This window comes from Camelus dromedarius, chromosome 16 (assembly GCF_036321535.1).
Source record: "Camelus dromedarius isolate mCamDro1 chromosome 16, mCamDro1.pat, whole genome shotgun sequence".
Classification (NCBI taxonomy): domain Eukaryota; kingdom Metazoa; phylum Chordata; class Mammalia; order Artiodactyla; family Camelidae; genus Camelus; species Camelus dromedarius.
Window position 1 is genome coordinate 41003193 of NC_087451.1, and position 23256 is coordinate 41026448.

At 39.6% G+C, this 23256-nt stretch overlaps 2 protein-coding genes and 1 long non-coding RNA gene across 4 annotated transcripts in view; 1 reads left to right on the forward strand and 2 right to left on the reverse strand.

Annotated features, from left to right (window-relative positions):
- Positions 1-348: 348 nt before the first annotated feature.
- Positions 349-10013, reverse strand: METTL2A (methyltransferase 2A, tRNA N3-cytidine). Its single transcript, XM_010981725.3, has 9 exons — positions 9867-10013; positions 9570-9661; positions 7493-7842; positions 6413-6462; positions 6003-6063; positions 4599-4738; positions 2982-3088; positions 1344-1409; positions 349-765 (listed from the first exon to the last, which is right to left on the reverse strand). The coding sequence occupies exons 1-9, from the start codon at positions 9974-9976 to the stop codon at positions 611-613; spliced, it is 1131 nt and encodes a 376-aa protein (XP_010980027.2). The 5' UTR covers positions 9977-10013; the 3' UTR covers positions 349-610.
- A 99-nt stretch (positions 10014-10112) lies between these two features.
- On the forward strand, positions 10113-21168 carry LOC135323254 (uncharacterized). 2 transcript variants are annotated; one of them, XR_010384597.1, is made up of 3 exons: positions 10113-10186; positions 10667-11705; positions 20893-21168. It is a non-coding gene; the product is annotated as an uncharacterized LOC135323254 (long non-coding RNA). The 2 variants fall into 2 exon arrangements; XR_010384596.1 differs by lacking the exon at positions 20893-21168 and having other exon boundaries at positions 10667-12016.
- The window catches only part of EFCAB3 (EF-hand calcium binding domain 3), a 36833-nt gene continuing 27565 nt past the window's right edge, over positions 13989-23256 (reverse strand). The window contains exons 7-10 of the mRNA XM_010981726.3: positions 21117-21310; positions 20615-20799; positions 16883-17005; positions 13989-14315 (exon numbers count right to left, since the gene is read on the reverse strand). Of these exons, the coding sequence (XP_010980028.2) occupies positions 13989-14315; positions 16883-17005; positions 20615-20799; positions 21117-21310 (829 nt within the window). The remainder of the gene's footprint in view (positions 14316-16882; positions 17006-20614; positions 20800-21116; positions 21311-23256) is intronic.

A 23256-nucleotide genomic window follows, 5' to 3' on the forward strand; every position in this document is an offset into this window, starting at 1 on the left:
CTCTCAATTCCTTTTTTGTCAAGCATTTAATGGCACACAAAAAAAGAGACAATTTGCTAAAAGGGAAGATCTTTTCAATTTTTTAGACATGGGTTACTTAGGGGAACAGTGCTTATAATTCTATGGAACTAAGGTTAAGCGGAGACCATGACCAAATAATTAACAAGGACACCATATTTTGATGCTTTTTTTTTTCTTTTTGAGTCAGGAAAACATCCAAATACAGATGATTCTTCCCAACTTGCTTCCCCAACCACTGCACGAGACCTTTGTTCATCTTTGTGTGCATCAATTGATTAGTCCAGGTATTTGAATCCCCAAATAATTTAATGCAACTTAGTCATTTATTTTATCATATATAATACTTAAGCATGGAAAGAAACTGATTTCCATAAATAATGTTTCACTTATTAAATTACAAAGTGGCAAGATTCTTTGAGATCTCCAAGATAGAAAAAACTTGAGAAAAGTATGTAACACAGGGCTTTACAAATGTGAAGCAAAATGGTTAGACTCTTGATAAAAAACGTTTTTTCCTAGGTTCAAAGCCTGTTTGTAGATGTTCTTTTAAAAAGCTTCAATGAACCCGCATGTCAGGAGCAGATGCCTCTCAGCTGGTGTTGGATAGAACAGGTTTGCGATATTTGCACTGAATCCAAACTCGGTACATTGTCAGTTGTTTCCCCCGATTCACTTGCAACCGGCGATCCACCAGGTTCTGAACCTTTTCCAGTCCAGCAGTAGTGAAAAGTGTGTCCAGTTCATCTAGTTTGGAAAAGAGATGTTTACATATTTTCCCGTGTCTACCATCTGCCATGTTAAACAGGGCTCTGAGATTATGTCCTTATTTATAGGGTTTAAGTGGCTTGGACAGCATTGTTTAGTTATAAATGCAGTAGTAGCTTGGTAACAGCAAGGTAGGGGAAGGCCAACCGTGTGTGAAGGGCTGGAATCCACAGGGAGAGCTTCTCTAAGACTCAGCTGATGGGAGCAATGAGTTTACGCTATCTCAGGTGCACCTAAGGTACAACTCAGCTTAGAGGCTGAAACAGCTGCAGTGGAGTCTTGCAAAATAGACAGGTTTCCTGTTTTAGATAAAGTGACAGAGAGGAAGGGGAGCGAGCAGAAGAGCAAAGTGGGGAGCAGAAGGCTTGGATAGGCTGAGCTTATCTGGAGAACAGTGAGTGGTTCAGGTTGGCTGAGAGTAGGGGTGAGGGGTGGGGAAGGGAAGAAGCTGCAAAAGGTAGGAGGGGTCAGATGATTTCTCCTCTGAAAGCACCTTGAGCAACATTTATCTGGTGTTGTGGGGGCTGTCAGTATAAACAAAGATGAGGCTTTCATACCTTGCGTGAAGAAGTAAACTCTGGTGCCATCACCTCTCACATAGAAATTTTCAGACAGACACTGACCTGCAGGGTGATGGGGTAGACCAGAGACACTTCAAAAGCACTTCTTTAAATTTCACTGCCAATCAAATATGCATCAAGATATCAATTTCTTGGGCAGAGAACAGATCCTTTCATGGATTACACTTTGTAGGAATCTGCAATTTCTTGCCTACAAATGAATGGTGCTTTGAAGAAGAGGAGCCCAAGGGGAATAATCAAACTTCAGTGTTAGCGAACACAGGCAATTATCAGCCGCTGTTCTAAAGTTGTTTCATGATAAAAACAACTTGTTTCTTTCTGGATTAAATACAATACATATATTTTGTTTAAAAGCAAAACCAAAAACTTTCTAAATAGCATTTTGCCCCCTTTAAAAACATGTTTGTTTGTTTGTTTTTTAAAGGAATATAGCTAAGTTTAAGGAACCCAGGACAGCCACTATTCCCATTTCAGTGATTGTCCTTTTGCATGTCTCTCCATGTGTCCACATGCACATTCATAAATATGACCACATGGATACTGTTTTTATCATGACCACAATTCCCCTTCTGCTGCTAAGCCCCTTGATCTTGTCAATTTAACATTCTGACATAATCCTTCTACATCTTTTTGGTTTTTTTTTAAATTTTTTTAAATGATTTTTGTTTTCTTTATGGGTGGTAGGTAATTGTGTTTATTTATTTATATTTGGGGGAGGTAATTGAACCCAGGACCTTGTGCATGCTAAGCATGCGCTCTACAGCTTGAGCTATACCCACTCCCCTAAACCTTTTGAGTATCAAAATAATTTTACTTATTTTCCTCCAGCTACTGTTATACACAGGATTATGTTTAAAATGCTGATCTGCACATTGCTTTTCTCACTTGCTGATATAGAATGGAAACCCCTCAGAGAACAATGGAATGGGCTCCACCTCACGACATGCACAACATTGCCCTGTCCAGAGGCAGTGCTTGGTTTTTGCTTATTATACACATATGATGTGCTGGTTCTTGAATAATTCCCCAAAGGACTGTTGAACTGAATAGGTAACACCAGGGTGCTAAGAAAAGGGCATTAACAGTTCCTATTTCTACCAATAACAGAGGAACGTATCTCTTTCTTTGAATCAGCCAGTAATAGGTTTAAGAACTAGTATCTCCTTGCTATTATTTTCTTGACGTTTTGTTTTTGGCCATCTGGATATGCGCTTCAGTAAATCAACTCAAGCACTTCTTGTCTGTTTTTTGGGTGGGTCACTGATCTTTCCCCTTACCAATTTGCCAACAGCCCCGTTTGAAGAGCATAGATATTAAGTCTTCATCTGTTCTATTAACTGAAAGTACTTGTCCTCAATCCATCATTTGTCTTTTAACTTTTTAATGGTATCTTTTGCCATACCACACTTAAAACTATTTATGTAATCAAATGACTTTTTCTAAAAAAGATCTCCCTAATAGATTATATGAGTCTCCAAAAGCATACCACCCTTACTATGTATTAAATGACTTTATATATTGAGTTATCTAATTCTAGAGTTTCTGTTTTGTTCTACTTATTTGTATGACTACTCTGATGGCAAAGCCACTGCTTCAACTATAGTGGGAAAATACCTTTTTTAAACCGAAGCTGAGCCATGTCATAGCGGCCATAATCTCGCAGAAGCATCACCCCTCCAGGCTTCAGAAGCTTGCTCAACCTGTTGATAGCCTTCTGCATCCTGTGCGGCAGCAGGGAATGAAGATCAGGTCTCTTTAAGGACAGGGTTCCTTCTCCCTGCATTATATGCTGAAAAGCCAGTGGACTTCCTAACCCTGACACAGAGCCCTGAAATCTTAGCTCCTCTACTTTTGTTTCAGTTACAACCCAAGCCATGTCCAAGCCTCTGATGTGTCTGTCTTCTAATGCCTGCTCACAACTGTGGCTTCGATCCAGTGCCTTCAGTATGAAGAGGCCCAAAGATAAGCTGCGTCTTCAGTGTGGGAGGTTATCTGCTTTCTGCCTGGCTCACTTTCCACTCCTTGTGGGGAAGCCACCCCTGCCCCAGGCTCCCATGAATCCCTGAGTGGACCCCTGACCACCCAGTGTGGGGTATGCTAGTGGACTCATCTGCCTGTCCCACTGGGCCCAAGTTCTCTGAATGCAGACTTTATCTTTCCATTTGTTAAATGCAGACCAAACCTCAAGAACTTACAATTTACATGGTGATACAGTCTATATGCAAATAAGTACTATGGGCAGAGTGCTTTTACATTTCTAACTGCACTTTCCATATATAGAATCTCAGTGCAGGTTTCAGCTTTAACCACTGCAGAAGTATATATGCTTCAAACTTACAAAAACCATTTGAAATACTGAGTCTATTTATTTAATTATTTAATAATAAATTTTTAATATTTTGTTTTAGTCTATCAGTTTTTTAAAGTTTGCAGCATGTAAACTTCTGTAGTTATTAATGTTTAAAACCATGCCAGGCTGTTTGGGCGTCCTCCATCTGCCTTTACTTCGCACTCATACTATCCCTCTCAGGTCAAATGACTCAATGCTATTCCGGGGAAATGCCAGCTAGAGAAAGTCTATCATCCCCACCACCCCTGCCACCTCCTGACTGATATTGCTTCCTTGAGACAGTATTTCATCAGGACGACTTGGTGTCTATATCTAGAGGCTTTAGTGGTATCTTTTATGGTAAAGAAATTGACTTTCCTTAGCTACTCTTGATTTTACGGAATCCTCCTGTACTACAGTTTTCCAAAGAACTTAAATATCAGAGAATACCTGAGTTATGCTTCACTGTAAATTTTGTGCTTTTAATAAAGCCTGTTTTATTTAAAGCATTTTAAAAGCCCATTAAAGGGATGCAGCTGTGGCACCCACAATTCTAGAACACCATGCTATGCGATCATCAGTGAGGAATTTCTCCACATACCCACTAAGAAGGACCCCCCAATTCTTTGGGGATGTTAAACCATAGCAATGAAAAGAAAAACCAACTGCTGCAGTCAACAAGCAAAGGTTTAGAGTTTAAGAGGCTGGAACAGCAGTTAGACTTCAAAACAAATTTAGAAAAATGATTGAGAAGCTCCTATCACGTACGGTGAAATGGCTTCTTCCTGTCTATCAGAACATTAATAAAATCCTTTTTATTTAGGGCCTAACTCTGATATCAAGGTTCCTGAGATCAAAGCTTTGTTTTTGCTATGCTACTAGTTAAGGGATCTAAAATTTACTTGTCTGGAACAATTGCCGAGAGAACAAATATGAGGATGATGACATCAAGACTATTCCCGGGCACTGGGTAACTCTTTTCTTCATCACACAGATCGTGAACAAAGGCAAAACACCGAGAAGGGTCATATGCTGAATTTGTCTGCAGATTGGAAGAGAGGACACTGGTTAGAGGACACTGGTTAGAGAGCCTCAGGAAAAGCTATCTTGCTTTAAATGTAATCCCTGCTACTTCCCACTGAAGGATACAGTTCCTGCCATTAATGGCAAACGTTCTCACCCAAGGAGTAAGAATAAGGAATTACTCCAGAGAAGAGCCTGTGGAATCTAACTGGTAGTTTTTAAACAGAACATTCCTGATTCCTCTAATTTTAGTTTTTATTTTGACATAGTTAGATCCCAGGACCAGAAAATAATCAGGAAGGTAAATGACAGAAAGGGAAAAGAGAAACCTCATGAGAGAAACAAAACATAATGAAAAGCAAATGATTTAAAACAACTCCCAACTACAACACATTATACAGATCACAGAATTCTCCAGGGAACTCTATTTCTTCAGATGTAGAAGATTTAACCTATGTTTTATTATCATAAAATTAACTAAAGATAAGCCTCAATATTCATCTGGTGTAGGTTCATAAGAATAATTCCAGAAAGACAAAGCTACCAATTCCGAGCTCCTGTGCTAGGAGCACCATATGTGATTGTAACAGACACATTCATATCTCTCTTTCCCAAAAACATGACTTTGTTCCTCACTGGCCTAATTTAAAGAGGGCAAGTAGATTATTAGCTGGGTTGTGTCAACCTGACTGTCTGGAGATTTTGGAATTGGGATAGGAGGTTCTGATACCATCTGAACAGGGGAACTTGTAAAGGACTGGGAGGGGCAAGTATGTTGGAGTCATGTGCAAAACCAGGAAAAACCTACTAGAGAAAGCTGGTCTGCAAAGGAAAAACAAAGCAAAAGGTAAATGGGCAATGAGAGGCAAGACACTGTGAACTTGATGGAGGTGCTGTGATAGAAGGGGGCAGCAACATCTCACCAGCCAGCCAGCTGGCCTTTCAGGCCTGCCTTTTAGTCCTGGATATACAATACTCTCTTGAGTTCTATGACATTCCCTTTAATTATAGAAGTTTCTCTAACTTGTAACTCAAAGAACCCTGAGTTATTTCAATCTTTAAAACATGAGTTTGGGGAGGTCAAGAGACCTTCCCAAAGTTTCACAGCAAGCAAGCGGCAAATTCTGTGTTCACATCTGGCCCTTTCCTCTACTCCAGGCTGTTTCAGTGCATCTTTTACTTTTAGACCAAGTACAATAAGAAGATAGTTAGAGATCTTGATTTTTAGCAGACCCTTTCCTCTTTAATCAGTGAAAATCAATGATAGGAGCCACTGCACTTACCTGGACCAGTTCTACAGCTGTGGAAGAAAAATCACAACAGTAAACAAAGAGTCTTGGGTCACTGAAATGGGCAGAAAAAAACCAGCAGAACAATTAAGATTACAAGCTGGATTAGGTCTATTCTCTTTCCTGTTAAAATATCAAAGGCATCAAATATTAACAATGTAACAGGTTTAAAACCCACTAATTTATCTGACAAAAGTAACTTATAAATCACATTAAATCAAAACAATTCATAAATGGATGATGTAAACATTTAATCTCCTGTAACCCACAGCTCCCAATAACCACTGTTACCAGTCTGGCTCCCAAAAACCACTGTTAACAGTTTGATGTAGTAAGAGTTTTGAGAAATAACCCCCTACTTCGCTCTTCTTTGCTGTCAGAGTCAAACTTCACAACAAACTTACTTGTTAGTTTGTAAAATTGGAAAGACTGTGTTTCCCACACCACAACCAACCTGTAGACAGAAATGAACTATTAATCACAGAACTTTCCAAGGAATAAACTACCTGAAGCTAGATAAATAATCAACAATAGATAATCTTGCCTAATTATATTCCTAAATAGTACCATGACATTCCCTGATCTTGACCTCAGGAACCCTTGAAGAGTCAGCCATAAAGGATGAGAGCATGGGTTTTCATTAGCAGGAGGAAGCTGGTCTGGAAAAAAGGGCATGGGTTGCTTTTACTTTCTGCGTTTTGACAAATGCTCCTGTAGACAACTTACCTTCTTACTGAACTCTGCTATAATGTTATTGGAAAAATTCATGAAAAGGGGACCATAGTTACACTGTCCTAAGTACAGTGCTAGGTGTGCTAATAACAAAAACAGTGACTGTTACTAAGGGCTTACTGTGTGCCAGACACTATCCTTAGCAATTTTACATACATTATCTCAACTAACACCCCTAGCTATGAGGCAGAAAGAGGTAGAGAAGTCCCATTCTGCTTGGGGAGAGTAAGGGACTAGTAAAAGGTCATGTTATAGGACTCAGTCAGCCCCAAAGCTAATTGGCTTCCAGTGGCATGTGCAGTCACTATTTGTGAACTTCTGCTACAGTGCCCACCCTAGATGTTTTTCCAGGCCTAGCCTCGCCTCTGCCCCACCATGCAAACTGAGAGGACATGATTTCTCCCACACCTGAGTAGCATCATGTCAACTAACCTCTACAAGTGTATTAGAAGAGAAGTAACAGAAGTTGTCTTGTGACCTGGGACTCTTTTCCAGATGGCAGGAAGCGCACCATGCTACAACTTTCTGAAGTACCTCAGGTGAGCTTTGTTTACCATGACCACCATAGCTGGCCTGTATCTAGAGCATTCCATTAGTTCAAAAATGGAGGTGATTCCAGACCAAGATAAGGTCAAGTCTAGCCAGCTTAATCAGAGAGAAGTTACTTTTATGGTCAGCCTCTCTATGCCACCCCATGTGCATAATACGACAGCTTCACTAACCTCACTATCAGGACAATAAAGGGAGGTTACCTCGAGTATTCGGTAAGTGGCTGAGGCTCCAGGAAACTCATCAGCACAGATTTCCAGGTGACTGAGTGTCTGAGTTACATTCTCCTCCACAGGAGGCAGCTGTGTTTTATGTCCACCAAGGCTGTCTGAAGAACATCCGTGCTGTTCTGTTGTTAAACCAGGTCCATCCTCACTTCTTCTACATTCAGGTACTTCACTCCTCTTGTTCTCTGAGAGCAAATCCTTTTGGTTTTGGCTAGGTGCCAGCTCTGGGAATTCAGTAAAAAGCCAATGTCTATCCTTGAAAAACCTATTTTCATGGATTTTGTAGAAGTCGTTCCAGTATTTGTGGGCATTGATCTCATAATCAACTGTAAATATTTAAGAAAGAACTGTAAGATCCACCTGTCAATATTTTACTTGTATCTAATGTCGAGCAGCATCTTGCTTCACCGAGTTTTATACTGAAAGTTATATTCAGGTAGAGCCACAGTCTCAGAGCTGGAGGTCGTTTAGTCTGACTGCCTACCACACCTCTCTATCTCTGAATTTGCTCTCTATCTCGTCCTTCCAGAGTCCAACCTCTGCCAGGCAACTTACTACCTATCAGTTCTCCCACATCTTTGGATGGCCCTTATCTATTAGAAAATCCTAACATTAAGAAAAAAATCTGTCTAATCACTTCTGGTCAAAAGGTCCTACTATTTCTCAGAGCTATGCAGAACAACTCTTTTGTATGAGGGCAGTTATTTCTCCTTCTAAATCCTCTTTTACAAGTTAGATGTCCCAGGTTCTTCAGTTACTCCCCATATGAACTCAATGGTTACAATATATGTTGCTCATCTTTAAAGTAAGCTTCCTGTCTGTGGTTCTTTAAAATGAGGAGCCCAAAAATGAATTCAATGCTACTAATAGACACTAAAAATTGACACAAAGCTAAAAGGAACATAGAAAATGCTGCCAAGAGGGAAAAATGTCTTCAAACGAGAAGATTTGATGATAGGGTACAGGAGAGACTAAATAAGTATGGACTGTTTAAAAGAAAGTTGTTGTTTAACATGATCAAGGCAGTCTTAGATTTGTTTTCTTTTTAAAAAATTACTATTTTTTTATTGAGATAACAATGGTTTATAACTTAATTTCAGCTTTCTGCTCTCTGCTAACACAAGGCCTTGACTAGTGTAGGAGGATGAATAAAAACCTAAGAAATTGGATTTAGTTCCACCACTGCTACTAACTGCTTACCTCTGGGTGAGGCAATTAATGTCCTGTGGTCCAAGTTTCTTTAACTGTAAAAAGAGGATATTGGACTACATGATTTTCAAAATCCCTTTCAACTTTAACTTACTTTGACCTAGTCTTTGTCAAACTATGTAAGGTGAACATTTTGTAACTGGAATCTTCTCATTGTTATACAGAACCCTTTTAGTGGTTACTACTCTTCAATTTCTAGTCCTACCTTCAATTGTCATTTAGGACAGAGGCCCAACCAGTCCTAGCTATACTTGGGTTATTTTGCAATGAAAGCATCCACCTCTCCAGAAGAGGCCTCTTTTTCTTTGACCAGTCTTATTTCCACTTTTCTTCATCCATCTTTCCTTGGCAGAAGCCCTAAATCCTCATAGCCATCACACAAGAAAAAGATGTAAATTCACCAGCCATTAGCCACCAACCCCCCAATATTTACAATCTGATCACTCATATCTAGCTTCAGTGGCAACATTTCCTCAGGCAAAGTGTAATAATGTAGAAAGTACTCCTCTAAGACAATCATGTGACCACACGGTTGCCACAGGTCAGCCGTATTAATGTCTAATTAACATAACCAAAAACTTGAGTCACTGGAAAAAACTTTCAAGATACAGTTACCTTCTTCCAAGCAAAACACCAAAACTAGAACACTCTCTGTTCTAACAAGATTTTAAGGTGTAGCCCTTTTCCATCGTTGCCCATCCCCTCCCCCTCCCGTTCTACCCGCGAGTTCTGTATCAGTTCAGTAACAAGGACTCTTGGCAGCCTCGGTTCTCTGGCCTCTCTGAGAACGCGCGTCCAGCAATAAGCTGGCTGTCGATACTATTCGGGGCCCACCTAGGCGCACCTTGCTTCTGCTGGCACACCCGCTGGGTACTGTTCTCCTGGACTCTCCTCTCGGCCGCCGCGGCCTGCTCTTCCGACCACTTCACGTTGTCCCTGGGAAAATCAAACGGGCAGCTTAGAGGCCTCAGGTTCCCGCTGGGGAAGGTGAGCTGCTGGCCCAGGAGGGCCTCTCCCGTGAGAGGAGAGCGCCTCGAGCAGGGCAGCTGGACTCGTGGCTGGCAGTCAGGGGCTTCTCGGAGCGCCCGCGGCCGCAGGACAGAGGCCGAGCCGCAGGCCAGGCGAGGGGGAGGGCGGTTACCAGGCATTGTGGTGGAAGACGCGCGCCGGATCGCTCAGGAACCGGCTCCCGAACTGCTGCCTCTTCCCGCCGACGGCGGCGGGCACACCTTCAGACCAGGAACCGTCCATGACACCGGAAGCGGAAATCTCTACCTTCCCCTAACGCGAGAACTTCCTACGGGGCCACGCCCCTTCCGGAAGGCGCAGAGTCTGGGCGGGAAAAGACGGAGGCGGGTGGGGCGGCGCCTGGGCTCAGCTGCGTGGAGCAGGGCTCTGCGGAGTAGGGAACCGGCGGGCGGAGTTTCGCCCCGGAGGAGGAGCTGACACACGTGCAGGCCGGTAAGAAAGTGGGGGACGTTACGTTTGATCCGCCTTTCAGTGCTGGAATCCTCTACCAGGTTCCCCAATTTCCCTTAAGTTGTAAGACAGGAAAAATCTTGACTCACTTTTAAGAATTAACAGTATTTAGTTCCACTGTAGAGCTAATGGCCAGGATACTTGAGGAAGCAGGAAGAGGAAAGGGCAGTTTTCCAGCTTCTATAGTCAGATTTTCCTAGCGTCAGAAAGGGGGAAAAATGTATATATACATATATCCTCACTCTACTTTTCGGGAGGAAGATGCGAAGTGAATTCTGAGAACACAAGTTTTCTCCATCATATCAAATGTAATATCCAAGGATAAACTTTTAAAAGGTTTTATAATCATCTACCTTTTTGAATTATCCATATGGGAGCGTATTCGCACAATCAGGATTGTAACACATACACACATATAATTCGTTATATTAATACATTTTCATCCTTACATTTCTATTTCAGTAATTACTACAAATTGATTCTCAAAAGAATAAAGTATGCTGTCAACATAAGGTTAGTTGAGAAGACTTCCAGGAGAAGAGTGATGACAACCACTTGGAAGAAGAGAAGCGTTAATTAGCTACTTAAGTAATGTAGTACTAAGCACACTGGTAACCAGTGATAGTTTACTCCATTGCTGAGTCTTTCCATGGGCAAAACTACAGGGAGCAATGACAGGTTCTATAACTTTCCCACCAAAAAAATAAGAACAAGCCTAAACCCTCTCTAACCACACAAAAGAATATAGGAGTGAATCAAAAAGATAAGATAGTAAGGAACTTGTACTTTATTTGAAGACAAAATAGTTTTGCCATTCTCATGGTTTTTTGAAACATTTTGAACACAAGTTCCTTTCCAAAAAACAAGGACAAGGATTTTGATCTTTTCTCAAGGCCAGCAGTTTGCAGGTAAGGTGATTGGTTTATATTTATTCTTGGCATCTTGTTCTCTCATCCTACAGCCCCCTCACCAAAAGCTGTTCTGGTCCCAATCAGCAGTCCCACTGTGTATCTTTTTGCAGATAGCTTGCTCTCTGTCTTCACTTGAGCTTACTTGCTATAACAGTTCCAATAATTTTTTTTTAAATTCTTTCCTTTATTTTTAACTTTATTTTTGGGGGGCAGGTGGTTGAGGTAATTAGGCTTACTTACTTATTTATTTTTAGAGGAAGTACTGGGGATTGAACCCAGGACCTTTTGCATGCTAAGCATGTACTGTACCACTGAGCTATACCCTCCCCCCTAGTTCCAATTAGAGACATTTAAAATATCAAGCAACTTGGGCCTTTCAGTAAAATGTGGTAAAGTATCTGAAACTTAACTTTTATACAGTTGTCTTTGGTTGACCTGTACAACTCATTTTTCTCCAACTTTTGAAGCACCTAAAATATTTCAGAAGGAATTTGGAAGACACAGCTGTGAGTCCTCTGTGGCATCAGATTTTAGCCTGGCCTGTACTCAGCAAGCACTACATTTCAGAGGGGCTCAGGGTCCCTCTGCTGGTGAGTAGTGAGAACTCTTCCAGTTCAGTCGGTGGCATAGGTTCAACGCATGGAAAGGTTAAGAACTATCAGTCTGGACTGATTATTGCCTTGAGTGTTGACCCTGGACAGGGGTAGTTAATTGTTTCATGCGTTTCTTTCAGTTTCAATCAGTAGGAGTTTTGGGATGTGTAAGCATGTGCTCTGGAGCTGAAGGGTTGGGGAAGGGATCCTGGTGTCTTAATTTGCCCTCAAGATGTCATAGAACTTGGACAGTCTTTGTAGTAGCCCTAGATATTGAATAAACTGGTTTAACAACTTTAATTTTAAAACAGCTTTTGTGGTTTTTTTCTCATTGTAAAATAAATATGTTTTCTATAGAACACTTATAAGATTTAGATAAGACAAAAGAAAATTTAGATAAGACAAAAGAAAAAAAGAAAACATCCACCCCATCCTTAATTTAACCCACTAAACACTTTGGTTTGTATCCTTCCAGTGTTTTTTTCCTAATTTACTTATAGAAATAACTATTAACTTAAAAAAGAGTTTTAGAACAAACTGCTTTGTGCCCCCACTTTTTAGTTTCATTGATAACTTATGTACAATTAAATTCATCCATTTAAAATGTATAGATTGAAGTTTTCATAAAAATCTGTATTTGTGCAACCATCATCATAGTTAAGTTTTAGAATAACCGCATAAAGTTCTCTCATGCCTTTTAGAAGTTGTAATTGTGAATATTATTATTTCGTCTGAAATATCCTTTTACAACATCATGTTAATGACCCTGGTATTGTTTTGTATAGTTGCATCATGATTTGTTGGACATTTAGGCTACTTTAAGTTTCTTACTGTCCAAAATTCACCATGAGAAAAAAATCTTTATAACTAAATCATTTTGTACATTCATGATTATTTCTTTCAGATTAATTCTAGAAGTGGAAGTACTGAGTCAGTGGCTATAATTAGCTCCATTACTAAGCTCTGTGAAGTGAGAGCATTTTATCTGTTGGTTCACTTATTTGTCCAGATCTGAGAACAAGGTCCAGCACACAGTATGCAACTCAGGAAATAGTTGGTGAATAAATGGCTGAGTACCTGTTGCTATATTGTATTCCATCAGAGAGATGCCAATTTATACTGTCATCAACAGTGTGTGATAATTTAATAGAATGTATTACTGTACATTTTAGGTTTTCCAGGAAATATCTACTTAAAAATATTCTGTCCTGTTATCCCATTGATCCAAGGAAATATTCCAGGTATTTGGCATCCAAATTATATCCCTTACATTGCCTGTTATACTCACAGTCATACAAAAAAAAAAACCCAACAAAAACCCTCTTATCAAACCATAAATGTTTTTTGGTTAGAAAACATGGTCACTTACCTATAAGGTTAGCTATTCCCCTCCCCCATCGTAACATTATAAAGAATTACAAATATATTCAGACAGTTGAATATTCAAGGTAATACAAAATTACTTCAAGCCTATTTCATTAACAGTTTTAGGAGCCTTCACTATTTTCATACCTTTTTCCTTGCATGTTATAATTTTATTTTATAAGCCACTGTCTTCATTTCTTTTCCTTTTTCTAAAAGGAAAAAAAAAGTAATGGATGATATACACTTAAATATGAATGATTAAGATAGTAAATTTTATGCTACTTATGTTTTTCCACAAAAAATTATAAGCCCTCAAACTTGCAATATAATTATCATGTGGTTCTTTATTAAATGCACTAAAGAACAACAAAGACAAATGTAATGGATGAGATCAGCTATTTTTAAGAGTAATCCAAGTCATCTGAAGGTGTGTGGCTAAGGAGCCTTAGGAAAACTCAAATCTAATCAAGGTTCCCTGGGGGAGGGTGAAATTATTCCCTGAAACTGAAAGGTCATTGTCATCTGCTGCCTCTGCCCTCTTTCACAAACAGTGAGAAACTAATGCCACTTAAGTCACATAAACTCAAGTGCTTATTGCTGAGAAGGCTGTTAGGAGTTCAGAAGGGCAGCCCTGTGCCAGCTTTGCTTTTCTCCTTCTGCTGCGGTCCAGGCAGTTTGGGGCCAGATGGGGGCAGCAGAGTGCAGCTGGTTGCTAGGGAAGTAACAGTGCGGCGTCTATTTACTAGTAAGAATTAGGAAAGAGAAACCATAGTATGACTTTAACTTTTTTACTGGTCAGAATTCAAAAGATGTCAACATTTCGAGCTGCTAAGAATGTACTAGACAAAAGAAAGAATAATTTTGATATCTATGAAAAAGTAGTTTGCAATGATCTGTTTAGAAAATGTGGAAATTTCATTGTCGAAACCCTTTGAAACCTTTCCGTTTTCTTTTTCTTCCTGTGTCTACATGACATTCACTGATATCCGAAGAGGAAGAGTATACAGAGTTGTGGAAGGAATTTCTATTCACATAGGCATCATACAACCTTAAGTCCTTCGGAGAAAGTAATTCTTGGCAGACATTCCAGGACCATGTATAAGTAGAAAAAGTATCATAAAAAGACTCATTTTTAGTGTCGATCCCAATCAAATCCCCTCGGATTTTCCGCCAAAGGTTTAGCATTTGTTTCCGGTGCTCAAGTGCAATTCCCAAGTGATAGGTATCTGTAGCTCTCTTTACCTGCGGTGAGAGAAGTTTACAGTAGTTACCTTAAAATAGCTTTAGTTTGTGGACCACAATTCTAGATATCCTGAGTTATGTTTCCAGGTTACTTGAAAGTCACTGAATTTATATATTGGGTAGTGCTCCTTGAGGATGTGTGAGTTAGGAATTGATGGACCGTGAAAATGTATTACTTGGGAATAATGAGATAATAAGAAATTTTATGAGAATTAAAAAAATAGACTAAAAAAGAGGAAAATGTGGGATGGAGATAGGTTCTGGATATATTAGGAGTGCAAAGGACGGCCTAGGGCGGGGAGGGAGAAGTTGAGAATGTCCTTAAGGATTTGATGAAATTGAGGGAGTGGGTGTTAATGGGAAGGTGTTTGGGGAGAGGGGCTAGCATAAACGAAGGCTTCAAAGGTGATGAATCCCAGAGTTGGTAGGGGGAATCCAGGTACTTCGGTATGGCTAAAGTGTCAAATTTAAAGTGAGAGGGAAGGAGTGATGAGGAGAGGCAGGCAAGGTGATGTTGTCTTCCACAATCAGGCCCTAAGACTTGATCTCAGTGAGGTGGGGGGAGCCCTTAGTGAAAATCATGCTGTAGTGAGCCATGTTTCTGCTAGAAGTGAGATAAATCCCACAGCTGTGTTGAGCAGAAAATATAGTTGAAAAACCCTGCCCTCATGGAGAGGGAAGCATTCATTTCCTAAGCAGATCAGTGACAGGCTGGATTTTTGTTAGATCCATTCTCCACAGCAGCTGTGTGGAGCATAGGTTGAGCTATGAGGAAAGGATAACAGGGTGAAGGTGATTGTCCAGGTGAGGCCTAATGAGGACCTCAGTCAAGGCATTAGTAATAGGATGGGATGAAGGGGATGGATTTGAAAAATCTTCGGGAAAATGGGAGTAGACAGATTTGGTGATTGGTGTACCTGAGGAGTGTGGGAAAAGTATAAACTAAGGATGGTTCCTGGCCTTCTAGTTCTGGTGACTGAGTAGATTGTAGTATATACAACTGAGATATGGGATCCCTGAGAAAGAGCCATTTTGATGCAGAAGATGATGAGTTCGGTTTTGGACATGCCCAGTTTGATATACTAGGAGACAGCAGGGTACAAATGTTCATCAGGCAGTCAGTGCAGTAAGATGGAAATACTGGAAAGAAGTCTAGGCTAGTGACAGTTAGGAGTGATCAGTATATAGGTGACAGGTGAAACAAGGAGGGTAGATTGGGATAGCTCAAAGAATACTTGCCCTGCGTTCAATGCAGAGACCTCCACTGTTCTCCTGGGACAGGGTTATAGGGATGCCAAATTATTGGTTTTTTCAAGTTTCCTAGCCCTTGGGGCAGCTAGTACGTCAGGGCTGGAGCCCTGTAGCTATAAGTGGCTTCCATTTACTCCAGTGTGAATCTATGCCATGATGAGACAGAGGTTGGGAGCCCACTCCTTTGTATTCTTGTGGCATGCAGCACCGACCACCTGTGGTTCCATTTATCCCAATATATTACTACTGCTCATTTTCTTCTCCATGTCTCCCACCCTCACTCCTAGCTCATTGAGAGTAGGAACTGTGTTTTTTATTCTGTGGTATCTCCTAATGCCAGAACTTTGTTAACACAGGATAAATATTTACTGAACAAATGAATGGATTAGTGTATATAGTGAGAAGAGCAGTAGGATGATGCTAGAAAACTAGGGAATGTCAAGACTTAAGAAATGAACATTCAGGAAAGAGAAGAGAGAGGAAAGGACACAGAGCTACAAGGAGAACTGAAGATGCAGAATCGTAAAGGCCAAGGAAGTAGGAAGTGTCTAGGAGAGCTTGATCATTAGTGTCAAATGCAGAAGGCAGGCGGCATAAAATAAATACACCCAGTCTCTCTCTGGAGTACAAAAGTTGCTAAGAAGTCAGGGCATAAAAGTAGACAGCAGCACAGAGTTGTGGTTAAAAGTGTGGATTCTGCAGCCAAGCTGCCCATGCTTATAATTCTGGCTCTATTACTTCCTAGCTGTGTGCCTCTGGGCAAGTCACTTAACCTCTTCGTGCATATGTGTAAAATGACAAGGAATAACAGTGCTTACCTCAAAGGATTGTGTAAATGAATTAGGATCTGGAGAGCACTTGTAGAGTACATATAGAGCACAGTGCCTGGCATATAAGAAACATGCTTAAACTACTATTCTTCTTTTAGCTGTTGTAATAAAGATACATTCACTCATCATGATTCCCTGAATACACCCCTCACTGTGACTGTAGGCTTATTACCTTAACTATTTGCTGTTTCTGGCATGAAACAAATCAATGTCCCAGAGATTATGCTGGGTATGGCTCTACAGATGATTATATTAGCAGGGTGAATTATAAGTTAACATTTGAATCCACTTGATTACAGAGCAAGAAATGTCAGTACAATGGGTAAAAATGAGAAATGACCTTGTCTTTTTTTTTTTTTAGAAATGACCTTGTCTTGAAGACATAGGGCTTCAGAAAAAAAGCTCTTGGTTTTATGGCTGTAGTACTGAAGTAGAAAACATTTTTGTCAGTGCTTTCTGGGAAGGCATTAAACAGTGAATACTCACGTGCTGTTTAATAGCAGCTGCATCAGACACTGTCCAGTTATGCTTTCTCTTAAGCATTTGATCAATGGCGAGGATGTCAGTTGGGTAGCCTGAGGCAGGGCCAATAGGCTTTATATTTGCTGCCTTTATGCACATTTTAAAAAGAAGGTTAGTAATGCATTTCATTTGAATTATATAACAAAGACATACACAGAAGTATACTATATTATGAAAGCACTGAACAAAAGAACATTAAACCAAACTCAGGGCCCTTCTAAGTACAAGGTCCTGTGTAATTGCACAGATTACACACCCATGAAGCCAGCCCTGGAAAGAGAAAAACTGGAGGAATAAGGTACAGGAGGTGAATAAAGATAGAGGTGGAGACTTTGTCCTTGGAAATTAGGAAAAATTCTCACTTTTAAGAGGGAAGGAGGAAAAAAATGGCTTAAAGGATGAAGAAATCCCTAAGGTGGAAAGAAGAGTTAAAAGAATTCATAGACTTGGAGAGACAAGATCATTAGCTGAAGGAGTTTGACGGTCTGATTTTCCAGCAGCCACTATGAGGATTGTAAGAGGGTTTACAGCAAATGAAGAAAAGCAGTACTGAGAGCCTGGATGAGACTCAGTAATACATATTTTCAAAGAAAGTAATCCGCATATTTACATGATTTCCACCAGCATTGTTCAGCAGCCCAGGAACAGGGAAAACAGATGGCTGGTTCCCTGTGAGAATTCTAGAAGTAGTGTAGGCTGTACTCTGTAGGGCGCATTCATTTTCAGTGCTTTGAAAATTTGGGTGAGGATGGAGTTGGCTCCTCTCTAACCTCCATATCCATCCCAGACATAAACTATCCTCTGGACTATACTTCTCTTATAAGTAGGCTTCACTATTGAGAAAAAACTTGCTCGATGCCTATTTACACATGGCACTATACCAGGTGCCCCCCAAACATCTGACAAGTGGTGTAGAAATGGTCTTTTAATCATATACAAACCCCTTCATAATATATATATGGCATATATGTAGATATTTGTAGTACATTAGGAATAGTATATTATAATATTTATAAATGTAATACATGTAATAGGTGTAGTAGGTGTAGATGTAGTAATAATATACATATATGTAATATAATAAATATAAATTTATAGTATATTAGATGTAATACATAGTAAATATGCAGTATATTAGATGGTAGTAAGTGTTATGGAAAAAATAAATCAGAGAAGGTGGATAGGGTATTGGAGATTGTGATTTTATTTAAATATATATTTTAAAAAAATTTATAGAGGTGAAAATTCACACAACATAAAATTAACCATTTTGAAGTGAAAAATTCAGTGGCAGTTAGTACGCTGACAATGTAGATACTATGATTTTTAATAGGGTGGTTAGAGAGGGCTTCCTGAAGTAACATTTGAGTGAAGACCTAAAAGAGTTGAGGGAGAAGCTCTGCAGATATCTGAGGAATAGCATTCTTGCAGAGGGAAGAGCAAAGCCAAAGACCTCGAGGTTATTAAATAGGCAACGAGGGTCTAAATCTGTGATGTCCAGTAGAACTTTGCAAAATGATGGAAAATTTTATATTTCTGTATTCTCCAATATGATAGCCATTAGCCACACACGATTATTGAGCATTTGAAATGTGGGTAGTATGACCAAGGAACTGAATTTGTAGTTTTATTTAATTTTAGTGAATTTAAATTTAAATAGTCATTGTGGCTATGATTATTGGAGGATTCAGGTTTAGATTGTGGTGTAGGACCTTGTAAGTTATTGTAAAGGTTTTGGCTTTTACTCTGTGTGATATGAAAAAAGCCACTGGAGAGTTTTGACTGATTTTAATGGAACCGCTTTAGTCGCTAAGATTATATTCTAGCTGGAGAGACTGAAATAAACAGATAAACACCATAGGTGGAGGGTTCAATGCTGGGAAGTAAGTTTAAAGAGGAATAAATGTCCTCTTACTTCCATCTTGTCAGTGATATTTGCCTGTGGGTGTGAGAACAGACTGAAGGGGACAAAGGTAGAAGCAAGGAAACCATTTAAGAAGCTGTTGACAAGCACAGGGAACTATATTCAATATCTTGTAGTAACCTATAATGAAAAAGAATACGAAAATGAATATATGTATGTATATGGATGACTGAAACATTATGCTGTACACCAGAAATTGACACAGCATTGTAAACTGACTATACTTCAATTTAAAAAAAAGCTGTTGATACTATCTCCACTATCTCCACTGAGATGATTAGAGACAATCTAGCATGTAGTGTGCTCTCAAAAAATAAAGAACTTGTATCATAGTTTTCTTTCATCCAAAAAATATTGAGTCTCCTGTGGGCCAGGCTTATGGGTGATAGGGGTACCTCAGTGAAAGAAATAAAGTCCTTGCCTACATGAACCTTATATTCTAGTTGGAGAGATTGACAATACACATATAAACATCACAGGTAGAGGGTTCAAAATTAGGAAATAAATTTAAAGGGATATAAATGTCCTCTTATTTCCTTCCTGTCAGTTATATTTGCCTGTATGATTTCATCTGTAGAAATAAAGACAAAGTCTGAACTTGAGGTCATTTGTGACTGTGATACTCCTCTGGGACTCTTTAAAATTTTTAAAAATTTAATTGTGGTAAGAATACTTAACATGAGATCTAGCCTCTTAACATTTTTTTTTAAGTGTATAATACAGTATTGTTAACTAAAGGCACAATGTTGTATAGCAGATCTCTACAACTTACTCATCTTGCATAATTGAGACTTTATGACCATTAATTGGCAACTTCTCGTTTTTTGCCATCTTCTGCCTTTGGGACTCTTAAACCCTGTTCCTGGAGGGGCTCTCTAGTGTTTTTTTAGTGATGTGAACAAAACATGAACATCTGGAACCCAGAGATGCCCCACAGGATGGGCTGATCTCCAGTCAAATCTTCATCTTGTTTCTCAGGCTGGGAAGCCTGTGACAAACCTGTGGCAAGGCCAGAGATTCCTAGAGAATATCCAGAAACTAGTGTATACTTGCCGGAGACTCATAATGACAAAGTGTATCTTGGAAAAGAGGCAAATAGAGTAGAGGCAACAGAGCATGAAGGAGGGCCAGAAGGTGCAGCTGTGACTATAAAGGGGGTTCTAGTCCAAGGGCAGAATGGTCCATCCCTCCATCACAGCACTGCTCCATTGGGTTGTGGACCTGGTCCTCTTATCCCATGGTATCTGGCCTAACCTCAATTAGAACCAGTTGAGGGAGCCTAAAACAGCTTCTGTTCTCTGAGTGGATGGGAGAGTGGTTGGAGGTAGGACCTAAGGGCCTTTTTGTTATTATTCTTATATCTCCCACCCCTAACCCAAGTTTAGAATTTTATTTTTCAGTAAGTTTAACTATTTGTTGAAATAAAATGAAAATTTTATACCTCAGCTTTAAATTTAGGAACACGGCTATAGAATCTGGTTTGAAATATAAGGACTGAAAACAAATATATATATTTTAATGGAACCAAGGTAATTCTGTTTATTTTAGGATTTTTGGGGTGAGGAGGGAGGTAATTAGGTTTATTTACTTTTTTTAGAGGAGGTACTGGGGTTTGAACCCAGGACCTCATGCATGCTAATCATGCACTCTACCACTTTGAGCTATATCCTCCCCAATGACTGAAAATATTTGCCACTAAAAAGCATGCTACTAGTTCTGTTAAGCTAGGACTTAGAAACCTATCTATTTAACTGATAATGATATAATCTCACCTGTGTTTTCCAGTCCTTTTTATGGAAAAAATAGTTCTCAAAGAAATTCAGAGGCTCCTTTCTCCGTAGCATTTCTAATTTCTGTATGTCTTTGAATGGCTTTCCCATCACCACACCATCCACATTAGGAAACAGTGGAAAGATGGGTATTTTTGAATATGGGCTATCTGAAAGAGGACTGCATCCTAAAAAGATAAAAAATGGCATCACAAATAATGTAAGAAATTCTCATAAAAGACATACATGTGGTGCCTATTTTGCTTTTTGTCTCTTCTCAGTGGCCACGACACTCCTCTCTTGCTCCCACCCATCCACCGACCCTCAGCTTCATCTAGTTGTCTGGGGATTCAGGTAAGAAGTACATTTGTTTTCAAAAGATATCTGTGTGACAGAGACCAGTCACTCAGAATCAGATATGGCCCTACTCTTAAAGCACTTGGCTCTAGTATTTATTTCTGACCAGTAATATACAAATAGTGGGGAGAGGACAAATGGCTCTTACTCTTGAGTTCTTCAAGAAATTTAAATAAATCCTTTTCCTTCATTATTGCAATCCGGGCAGCATTAGCAAAGGCAGCTGTTCTTGAGCTTGGAGGTGTACATATGTCTGGCTTAAATCTCCTTTTTCCATAACCCATAGCATAGGGACTCCACAATATTCCTGAGGTGGTTTCCTGGAATTTTCTTTGGAAATAGCTAGGAAAAAAAAGTAATCCAGAGATGGATAAAAAGTGCTATAATCCTACTGAAAAAGTGCCTGAGTGCTGGACAGAAAGGAAAAAAGAAGTCAAGTTGCAAGTTATATATGATGAAAAAAAAAAAGAGTTCATGGTAAAGTAAAAAAAAGTTATATATGATGAATACATTTATTTTAAATGTAATTCATATATTCATTTAATATTATTTATTGAGTGCCTGTTTCTGTGATATTTATAGAATATCCAGTGATCCTTTCCATAGGCCATTTGATTACTTTATGTATGTGATTCCTGGGCTTTGGCTTCCCCAAGACCTCCCAGTCTTGTCTAGAAAAATACTTACCGATTATGATCTTTGACAAGCCCTTAAGTGGTACCAGCTTGAATACAAACATTAATCATGCCTACTATTACGTTACTTTGTGTTGGGTTTTAAAATGCAATTTTTTTTAATTAAAAGAAATTCTCATTGCAGAGAACTTGGAAAATATGGACAAGCATAAAGAAGAGTTACCAGTAATCTTCCTATCCACAGTAAATCACTATTGATTGCGGTTCTTTGCAACCTGTGTGTGTGTGTGTGCGCATGTGTTTGTGTGCACATGTGTATGAACAGGTTTAGGAGATACGTTACTATGCATTTTAGGTTATAAATTCTTTAAGAATAAGTACAGCAGGCTATGTATGATAAGGGACTCAAATTCATAGCACAAACATCCCCAAACGTATAAACATATGATTTATAAACATGCAAACCTGAAATATCAGTGACAGATCAGATTCCTTCTTGCTGCTGGAACAGAGGACTTCTCTTTGCAGCTGAGGTGGGGATCTGGTCACTCACTGCTCAGGTGGAAGAACTTGTTTCTCACTGTTTTGGTGCAGTGGGGGTTTCAGTACCAAATTGGAAGACCTCACTTCTCAGTGTGCTGAGTGGAGGAGTGCCCAAGAGAATGACACAGGACCTTGCTTCTCATTATTGCAGTCTTCTGTCTGTTACAGCAACAAGAGGCTCATTTCTCTCTGAGATGGTGACAGGCAACATTTCTTTTCCTCTCAGGAAGAGGGAAAGAACTCATTCTAAATGTTGGAGCTGCAGAAGTGGGTGGGTAGATGTGCCGATAGTGTTCTGATTGGAGTGTGGTTTATAACCAGATACTTCCTTCCCTAACCTTGAACCTAACCATCCACAATGTTCTCACTTGTCTCTGAAAATAGAATAATGCTCGTTTCTCTCAGTGTAATTTAATTCCTACCAGATTCTCTAAGGCTCAGCTTTCCTTTCCTCAAAGTATTCTCTGTGGCTCTGGGTGTGGTCCTCAAACCAGCATCATCAGCAGCACTGGAAACTTGTTAGAAATACAAATTCTTGGTCCTCACACAAACCTACTGAATGTGGCCCAGTAGCGCGTTTTAACAATCGCTCCAGGTGTTCCTGACACATGCCCAATTTGAGAACTGCTGCTCTAGTCTGGGGTCTTTCCCTTTCCTGAAACTCTAATCTTTGTTTGATGATTATATCAAATGTTATATTTATAATTGTTTCCTTCTCTCCCTTGATTCCTTCCTTCCCTCCTGTTTTAATCTTTCTTTAGTAACACAGGTTTTTTAAAAATATCTCTTGATCCTTGGATGTCTATTCATGTTTAAGAGTGAGAGTAAACACTCTTTAGAGCCAATTGGAAGCTCTTTGGTGTGAGTGTGGTGGGTCTTATTGAGTGAGAATTTCACTGTTAGGTAATTGGTTGGAGCCTTGCTTCATCAAGGGACCTTTTAATTGTGAGTATCTGTAGGTTTTTTTTCTTGGGCTAGTCAATTTCCTGGAGAGGGATCCTCTGATATTTTACCTGACTGGTGTAAGTCTAGCTGTCAACACCTTGGGACCTAGGGAAGGGGAAGAGGGCTGGTGGGGTCTCACCATTCAGCAAGTAGACTTTCATATAA

Excerpts from the sequence above, each read along its gene's own strand:
- METTL2A (XM_010981725.3), bottom strand. The coding sequence starts at position 9,976 with ATGGACGGTTCCTGGTCTGAAGGTGTGCCCGCCGCCGTCGGCGGGAAG. Across the intron at positions 7,843-9,569 it reads GGTGTGCCAGCAGAAGCAAG|TTGATTATGAGATCAATGCC; the intron begins GTGCGCCTAGGT and ends AAATATTTACAG. Across the intron at positions 766-1,343 it reads AGTTTACTTCTTCACGCAAG|ATGAACTGGACACACTTTTC; the intron begins GTATGAAAGCCT and ends TTTCCAAACTAG.